General features: G+C 49.7%; 1 protein-coding gene across 2 annotated transcripts in view; it reads left to right on the top strand.

Moving 5' to 3' along the window:
- Positions 1-5969, top strand: part of ODF3B (outer dense fiber of sperm tails 3B) — a 29030-nt gene extending 23061 nt beyond the window's left edge. For both annotated transcript variants that reach the window (XM_039318643.1, XM_039318644.1), the window contains 5 exons: positions 836-1039; positions 2503-2604; positions 4006-4127; positions 5364-5504; positions 5803-5969. In XM_039318643.1, the coding sequence (XP_039174577.1) occupies positions 836-1039; positions 2503-2604; positions 4006-4127; positions 5364-5504; positions 5803-5883 (650 nt within the window). In that variant the 3' untranslated portion in view covers positions 5884-5969. The remainder of the gene's footprint in view (positions 1-835; positions 1040-2502; positions 2605-4005; positions 4128-5363; positions 5505-5802) is intronic.
- Positions 5970-9365: the final 3396 nt, after the last annotated feature.

A 9365-nucleotide genomic window follows, 5' to 3' on the forward strand; every position in this document is an offset into this window, starting at 1 on the left:
CCCAGTTAAAACAAACTCTCTTCTAGCACTGATAGGGTTCCCTAGTTGGGTCATGAAATGTCTGCAACAACACACCCAAGTCAGGTAGCACCAGGATCCCACAATTTTTTTCCTCCTCCTCCTCCTCCTCCTCCTCCTCCTCCTCCTCCTCCTCCTCCTCCTCCTCCTCCTCCTCCTCCCCCCCCTCCTCCTCCTCCTCCTCCTCACAACTCACTCTCTTCTAACACTAATGATGTTCCCTAGTTGGGTCATGAAATGTCTGCAACAACACACCCAAGTCAGGTAGCACCAGGATCCCACAATTTTTTTCCTCCTCCTCCTCCTCCTCCTCCTCCTCCTCCTCCCCTCCTCCTCCTCCTCACAACTCACTCTCTTCTAACACTAATGATGTTCCCTAGTTGGGTCATGAAATGTCTGCAACAACGCACCCAAGTCAGGTAGCACCAGGGATCCCACAGTTTTTTTCCTCTTCCTCCTCCTCTTCCTCCTCCTCCTCCTCCTCCTCCTCCTCCCCCCCTCCTCCTCCTCCTCCTCCCCCTCTCCACAAACTCACTCCCTTCTAGCACTGATATTGTTCCCTAGCTGGGTCCTGTAACGTCTGCCAGAAAACCACCCAGCTCAGAGAGCGCCAAGGGGATCCCTCATGTCTTTTCTCCTGCTCTCTTGATTCATCCTACGGACACTAGTGAGACCCAATGGGTGTTGAGCAGAGCAGGGGATGCCACCCCCTTTCTTAGCACGGGGGGCCTTGGTGGCTGCAAAGACCCCAGGCATGGGGCACTTCTTCACGGCAGGTCCCGCTCACTCGCACGCTCTCCTCTCTTCCTCCTTGCAGGTTACCAACAGCACGATCCTTCTCGCTTCCGGGCCCCGGCCTACAGCATGGGCAGCCGACGTTTCCAGATGCTGGACAGCTGCTCTCCAGGACCAGGTTACATGGTCCCCACCAACATGACCATGAGAGGCAAGGATGGGATCCCCGCCTACTCCATCTACGGGCGCCCCAAGGATGGGGTGAGCTTTCGGACGCCAGGGCCAGGTCAGTGTCGGGACCGGGCGGCCAAAGTATCCTAGGTCGCCTTCTACGGGATGGGTGATGGACAAGAAGCAAACCAACAAAGAGGGTCAGGGGACGGGAGGCTGAAACATATACAGAACGGTGGCTGGAATTGGGGATGTCTAGTTTAATGAAGAGAAGGACGAGGGGGGACAGGATAGCAGCCTTCCAGTATCTCAGGGGCTGCCCCAAAGAAGAGGGAGTCAAGCTATTCTCCAAAGCCCCTGAAGGCAGGACAAGAAGCAACGGATGGAAACTGATCAAGGAGAGAAGCAACCTGGAACTAAGAACGGAATTTCCTGACAGTGAGAACAATTAAGCAGTGGAACTCCTTGCCTCCAGAAGTGGTGGATGTTCCATTGCTGGAGGTTTTCAAGAAGAGACTGGACAGCCATTTGTCTGACATGGTGTAGGTAGGGTTTCCTGCCTGAGCAGGGGGTTGGACTAGATGACCTCCATATTCCTATTCTATTCTATTCTATTCTATTCTATTCTATTCTATTCTATTCTATTCTATTCTATTCTATTCTATTCTACAAAATGCAGGACCCGGGTCCCTTAATTTAGCTGCAGCAGGAGGTTTTAAAGAAGAGATTGGACAGCCATTTGTCTGAAATGGTATAGGGTTTCCTGCCTGAGCAGGGGGTTGGACTAGATGACCTCCAAGATCCCTTCCAACTCTCTTCTCTTCTCTTCTCTTCTCTCTTCCCTTCCCTTCCCTTCCCTTCCCTATATTCCAGTGATAGCAAACCTTTTAGAGACTGAGTACCCAAACTGCAACCCAAAACCCACATGCATCGTCAGGTGCTGGGTGGGTGTGGTTGCAGTGGTCACAGCAGACTGGGTGGGACTAAAAAGTTCAATCAATCAATTCCAACTTTGCAAGATCTTTTTTTCCCCAGCAAGAAGTTGAAATTGATTGATTGATTGAACCTTTTTTTTTTTTTTTTTTGCACACAAAGGCAGAGGCCTAAAGCGAAAAGGTTTTATAAAACCCAGCTGAAGGCCTAGGATGATGTGAAGGCCTAGGGTGATGTGCCCATAGAGGGCTCTGAGTGCCACCTCTAGCACCCGTGCCATAGGTTCGTCACCACTGCTATATTCTGTTCTGTTCTATTCTATTCTATAGGACAGGGGTTCTCAACCTTGGCAACTTTATGACTTGTGGACTTCAATTCCCAGAATTCCTCAGCCAGCTTTGCTGGCTGAGGAATTCTGGGAGTTGAAGTCCACAGGTCTTAAAGTTGCCAAGGTTGAGAACCCCTGCTATAGGACTTTCCTATCAGTGAGAACAATCAATCAGTTGTGGGTGCTGGCAACACTGGCGGCTCCTGTGATGTTCTGTTATGTTTGGGGAAGGGCAGCACGTGTTTCATCTCCCCTTCCTCTTGAGCTCCTCCTGGCTCTCAGACCAAAGAGAACCCCTCCTTTGCTTTCACTCGCAGGTCGCTATTCTCCGGAGAAAGCTGGGAAGTTGGCTTATCCATGTGCCCCAAATTATTCAATGGCTTCGCGGACAAAGGACTTCCAGAATGAGCAGACACCAGGTGAGGGGCAGGGTGGACCCAGTCGGACCCTGACAGCAGCCCAGACTACCAGCTGGCCATTTAGTCGCACAAGTGGCTAGTCCATAGTTAAGCTCACTACTTAACTTCTCCCCCAAATTAGACGAAGAGATCTGTATTAAGAGGCTTTCCCAGGCCATAGTAAATTCACCCTTTTAATGTGCAACTAGTTCTTGACTTAAAACCGTTCAGAATGACAGCGGCACAGGAAAAAGGGGGATTTGCGACCAGTCCTCACGCTTACGACCGCTTACGACGACATTCCCCATGATGACATGATCAAAATTCAGGCGCTTGGCAGCCTGCACGTGTATATATGACAGTTGTATCGTCGCATTGTTGCCATTTGCGACATTCCCAGCTGCCCTCCGACAAGCGAAGCCAAAGGAGGAAGAGGGATTTGCTTAACGACTGCACTGTTTCACTTAACAACTGTGGCAAAACGTAACACATTGTAGAATTGAATGTGACTCATTTAACGACTGCCTGGCATAGCATTGGGAATTCTGGTCCCGCTTGTCGTCGTCGTAAGTTGAGGGGGATGTGTAGGCCACACAAAAATCAAAATGAGGGTCAGGGATGCTGCACACTATGCTTGCCGATCTGGTCCGACTGAGGGAGCTGCCGTCTTTGCGTTGTTGCCTTACAAGAGTGGCTGCCATCACATCTCGCAATGCTGACGTGGCAAACTCTCATGTGTGTGGGGGGGATCCACCAAGGGGGGGGGGTCTCCACAACTGTGTGGTTGAATCCCCTCTTCCTTTGTTGAATGCATGTACACAGCTAAGGAGCATCGTTGGGTTGGGTTGCTTTGTGTTGCTTTGTTGTGTTGTGTTGCTTTGCTTTGCCTTGGGTTGCTTTGTTGTATTGTATTGCGTTGCTTTGCACTGCTTTGCTTTGCCTTGTGCTGCTTTCTGTTGCTATGTTTTGCTATCTGTTGTGTTGCTTTGTGTTGCTTTTTTTGTTTTGTGTTCCATTGCTTTGTGTTGCTTTGCTTTGCTTTGCTTTGCATTGCATTGCGTTGCGTTGCTTTGCGTTGCATTGCATTTCATTGCTCTGTGTCGCTTTGTTGGGTTGTGTTGCATTGCTTTGCACTGCTTTGCTTTACCTTGAGTTGCTTTGTTTTTCTTTGTGTTGCTATTTTGTTATGTATTGTGTTGCTTTGTGTTGCTTTGTTTTACTTTATGTTCCATTGCTTTGCGTTGCTATGTTTTGCTATGTGTTGTGTTGCTTTGTGTTGCTTTATGTTCCATTTCTTTGCATTGCTTTGTTTTGCTTTGTGTTCTGTTACTTTGCATTGCTTTGTGCTGCTTCCTCCTTCCCAGCAAAGCCCCCACCATCACCCTGAGCCCTGACTGTGCCCTCCCTTGTCCCCCCCCCCAGGGCCCGCTGCTTACGGCCTCCCTCCCATGCTGGGCCCCAAAGTGATCGGGAAGAGCTCGGCTCCCAATTACTCCATTTTCGGACGCAGCGCCGTCGGGAGCTTCTACGAGGACCTCAGCCGGGTAGGGGGGAACGGGCTGCGGGCGGGAAATCCAGCCGCGGGGCATTCTCTCCCCCCCCCAGCACAGATAGCCCTGAGCATGGACAGAGTGCTCAGACCAGAGACCACGGGGTGTTCCAAAACGGTCGGCCGGTCTGGAGGAGGGAGTCGCTAAGCCTTTTGCACCCTGGCTGACAAAATTCCACTAGGGAAACTGAGGCCAAAAATTAAGGCCTCCTGGGGTACCCATTTGAAGGGGGGCTGGGTGGTAGAGTAGAAGGACCCCTGACTGGGCAGCTGGTTTATGCCCCAGAACAGTCACGCCCAGCCTCAAAACCAGCCTGGGGGGGTCTTCCGTGGGCAGCCCTCTTATTAAGGGGTGGGTGGGCTTTGGTCGAAAACAACTGCCATGGGGCAGGAGGGTGGCAGGCCTCCTTTATTTATTATTGGACAGACATTTGGGTCTCCTGCTTGAACAGGGGTTGGATTAGATGACCTCCAAAGTCCCTTCCAACCTCTTCTCTTCTCTTGATATTCTATTCTATTCTATTCTATTCTATATTCTACTATTCTCTTCTCTTCTTTTCTCTTCTATTCTATTCCCTATATTCTATTCTATTCTATTCTATTCTATTCTATTCTATTCTATTCTATTCTATTCTATTCTATTCATTATTCTATTCTATTCTATTCCTTATTTTCTCTTCTCTTCCCTATTTTCTCTTCTCTTCTATTCTATTCTATTCTATTCTAATTCTATTCTATTATATTCATTATTCTATTCTATTATATTCCTTATTTTCTCTTCTTTTCTCTTCTCTTCTGTTCTATTCTATTTATTCTGTTCCCTATTTTCTATTCTATTCTATTCTGTTTTCTATTCCATGGGGCAGGGGCTGCAGGGAGAAGGCGCCCTTCCTGGCTTCTATCAGATGGTAACATTTAGGGCAAAGGACCAGGAGTGTGTACACCCTATCTGACCCAGTAGGATGAGTTAATGTCTTTAGGGAAAGGTGACCCTGAAGGTAATCTGCCCTTGTACCCTTAGAGAGCATTAAAAGGTGAGGACTAGCACCTTGAATTGCATCCGGAAGGAAACTGGAAGCCAGAGCGACTCATACAACAGAGGGGTTTCATGGGCAAAGTTACCCCTCCCCCGTTACTTTCCACGCTGGCGCATTCTGTATGGGGCCCACGGGCTGGGACCCTGAGGGGTGGGGTAGACAGTTTGTGATGCTCGACTTCCCTCCCCCCACAGACTCCAGGACCGTGCAATTACCGCGTGGTGGACACCGGGGTCTACAAGAACCGCCCCCCGCATTACAGCATCATTGCGCGGAACATGCTCCCGGGGGACACCACCATCATTCCCGGCCCCGGGGCCTACAGTCCGGAGAAGGTGAGGGCGTGCAATTGGGGGGGGGGCTTCTGTGGGGGTCCCATGCAGCCAAGGGGCCATAGGAGGCAGGGGGAGGGGGCTGCTCCCGGAGTCAGCCCTTCCTTTCAATCGTTTGCTTCCTTGCCCTCTGCCCATACAGGGAATCCTCCAGTTACGACCGTGATGGAGCTTGCCCATCACGGTCGTAACCCATGACGTGGGGCAGCTTTCTAGCCCGCCCCCTCTTTCTATCCCCCCCCAGAAGTAACACCGCCTTTTTTTCCTTTTCTTCTCTTGCCCCCCTCCCCAAATCCCACAGCACAATCCACTCCGTGGCTTGACCTTCGGGATCCGCCACTCGGACTACGTGGCACCTCTGATTGTGGATGTGGCAGATTAGACCCCGGTTGGGTGGGCTGGACAAGAAGCCGTTCTTTGCCATCTCTGGGTCTCCCGTTGATGCTTGTGGGGGAGGGGTTCCCATTTGGGGCAGGGAGGGGGGTCGTCTACAGAGGGCTTTCCAAACCTGACGACTTTAAGACTTGTGGACTTCAAGTCCCAGAATTCCTCAGCCAGCTGGCTGAGGAATTCTGGGACTTGAAGTCCCCAAGTCTTAAAGTGGGCAAGTTTGGGGGCTGGCTGAGGAATTCTGGGAGTTGAAGTCTTAAAGTTGCCAAGTTTGGGGGTTGGCTGAGGAATTCTGGGACTTGAAGTCCCCAAGTCTTAAAGTGGCCAAGTTTGGAGACACCTGATCTATGGGGGTTAGAATGACCGGATGGAGCCTTGCACTGTATTGGGCAGACGTCCTAGACCTCCCGTTCTTTTACTTCCAGCCAACTGAGAGGTTTGGGTATGGATTGAAGGGTGGTGGGACAGAGGGACAGTGTTGGCATCCCAAGGGAAGACGATATTTGTAGCGGAGGTGGAGGTGCTCTCTGAGCTTGGAGGTTTTCTTGTAGACGTTTCATGACCCAAGTAGGTAACATCATCACTGCTAGGAGGAGGAGGAGGAGGAGGAGGAGGAGGAGGAGGAACTGTGGGGGGTCCTTGGTGCTCTCTGAACTTGGTTGCTTTCTTGAAGACATTTCATGACCCAACTAGGTAACATCATCAGTGCTAGAAGGAGGAGGAGGAGGAGGAAGAGGAACTGTGGGGGGTCCTTGGTGCTCTCTGAGCTTGGCTGCTTTCTTGAAGACATTTCATGACCCAGCTAGGTAACATCATCAGAGCTTATGCTCTGATGGTGGTACCTCATTGGGTCACGCAACGTCTGCAAGAAAGTAACCGAGCTCGGAGAGCACCAAGGATGACACAATACCAGACCTGCTGGCTGGGGAATTATCAATCAGCATAGAGCTGGAAGGGGCCTTGGAGGTCTTCTAGTCCAACCCCCCGCTCAAGCAGGAGATCCTATACCCTTTCAGAGTTCTGGGAGCCAAAGTCCACATCTCTCAAAGATGCTAAGGTTAATAATAATAATAATAGTAAAGTTGGAAGGGACCTTGGAGGTCATCTAGTCCAACCCCCTGCTCGGGCAGGAAACCCTACACCATTTCGGACAAATGGCTGTCCAGTCTCTTCTTAAAAACTTCCAGTGTTGGAGCATTTACTGCTTCTGGAGGCAAGCTGTTCCAATGATTAATTGTTCTCACTGTCAGGAAGTTTCTCCTTAGTTCTAGGTTGCTTCTCTCCTTGATTAGTTTCCATCCCTTGCTTCTTGTCCTGCCTTCAGGTGCTTTGGAGAAGAGCTTAATTCCCTCTTCTTTATGGCAGCCCCTGAGATATTGGAACACTGAGGTTGAGGTCGGATTTGCCCACAGCCTCTTTGCGAATCCTGTACCTAAAGCTTTGGGGCCATTTCCTCATCCTGGATCAGTAGAAAGTAGATGTTGAATATCTGGGCGGGTGTTACTTGCTTGGCTCCAAGGTGGGCAGATCCAGCTTGAAGTTGCTCAGGGTGCCTTTCTCCTCCCTCCGTGGCTGAAGGTCTGGAGAAGTGTCTACTGGAACTCAAATGGTCATCAGACAATGCTCAAAGCTCAGCCCACGTCGAAACCACACATGGAAAGGCCGCTTGTGTTCCTCACCCCTTTTTGCCAAAAGAGTGCTCAAAACATTGAACAGAAACATCTTGTGGTATCTGCCCGTGGTTACATGTCACCAAGAAAGGGCGAAACACAAGATGAATAAAGAGAAGAGGCACCCCAAGACCAGGATTAATGGATTTGTCTTGGCCTTCTTTGGTCATGGTGTCCTTCTGGCTAGCCGAGGGTGGAGAGAAGGGGAGACGCCAGTCTTCAGCAGGTTCTCTTCCTTCTTCTGCGGGTGGTTCTGGAGGGTGTCGAGGTGGAAAAAAGGTCTAGGCCAGCTTTTCTCAAGCCCGGCGCAGGGAATTCTGGGAGCTGAGGTTCACACACCTTAAGGTGGCCAAGTCTGAGAAATGATGGTCTCACCAAGCATCTTGGCAACTTGCGGACTTCAATTCCCAGAATTCCTCAGCCAGCATGTCTATCTGAGGAATTCTGGGAGTTGAAGTCCACAAGTCTTAAAAGTGGCCAAGTGTGGACACACACATGAATTCTGGGAGTTGAAGTCCACAAGTCATAAAAGGGTCCTAGTTCCCTCACGCTGGCTGAGGAATTCTGGGAGTTGAAGTCCACAAGTCATAAAAGGGCCAGGTTTGAAGACCCCTGCTTGTGGACTTCAACTCCCAGAATTCCTCAGCCAGGCACGCTGGCTGAGGAATTCTGGGAGTTGAAGTCCACAAGTCATAAAAGGGCTGAGTTTGGAGACCCCTGCTGTAGGATAACCTTGGCCACTTTTAAGACTTGTGGACTTCAACTCCCAGAATTCCTCAGATAGACATGCTGGCTGAGGAATTCTGGGAGTTGAAGTCCACAAGTCATAAAAGGGCCGAGTTTGGAGACCCCTGCTGTAGGATAACCTCTGCCCCCACCCTCCTTCCATAGGAGCCTGAAGACCTGTCTCGGTGGGTGGGCCTCAGGTCCCAATGGGGGAGTTCCACGCTGGAGGGGGGGCTGTTGAACTGACGGCAAAACCCACCTCCCCACCTCTGCTCTCCACCCATCCATGTTTTCTGGTCACCCTATTGATGTATTGTTATTACCGTCCTATTCCTTTTCACTGCTTCTGTTAGGGCTCTGTTATTTTACTTCTGTTCTGCTTACACACTTTGCATTTCTTCCTTTTCATTGTCTTAAGCCGCCTGGAGTGGCCCCGCATACGTGTCAAATAAATCAAAGCAATATAAATATTAAATGAATGAAATAAAATAAATAAATAAAATAAGATACAAATGTCCAGTTGTACATCTTTACCTTGGACCCAAAAGATCTGGGAATCCTGGAAAGAAACTCCAGCAGGGTTGATGCGGGGGTGTGTGTGTGTGTGGGGGGGGGGTAGAGATTGTGTTGTGGGTTTGCAAAATTGCTCCACATTGTTGCACCATTTTTCCTGCTAAAATTGTGCCCGGGTGTTGTTGCCACAGCCCAGACTGTTCAGCCCTTCCCGGTAGTCCAGATTAGGAAACTATACAGGCTCACCCTACGACGTTCAGTATAAGGTGGTCATCCAGGTAATCCTCCATTTACAACTGCAGTCGAGCCCATACGTGGGTCAAGAGTGCCCTGGCAGGGAAGAATAAAATAAAAACACAAATTTTGAAATAAAAAAGTAAGGGAAGAAATAAATAACAAGAAAGAAAAAGAGGAAAAGGAGAGAAAGAAAAAAAAAGAAGGAAGGAAGGGGGAAGGAGGGGGAAGAAGGGGGAAGGGAAGGAAGGAAGGGAAGAAATAAAAAATGAGAAAAAAGGAAAAGGAGAAAGAAAAAGAAAGAAAGAAAGAAAGAAAGAAAGAAAGAAAG

This window comes from Crotalus tigris, unplaced genomic scaffold (genome assembly GCF_016545835.1).
Source record: "Crotalus tigris isolate CLP2741 ecotype Arizona unplaced genomic scaffold, ASM1654583v1 scf7180000021456.382230, whole genome shotgun sequence".
NCBI classification, from domain to species: domain Eukaryota; kingdom Metazoa; phylum Chordata; class Lepidosauria; order Squamata; family Viperidae; genus Crotalus; species Crotalus tigris.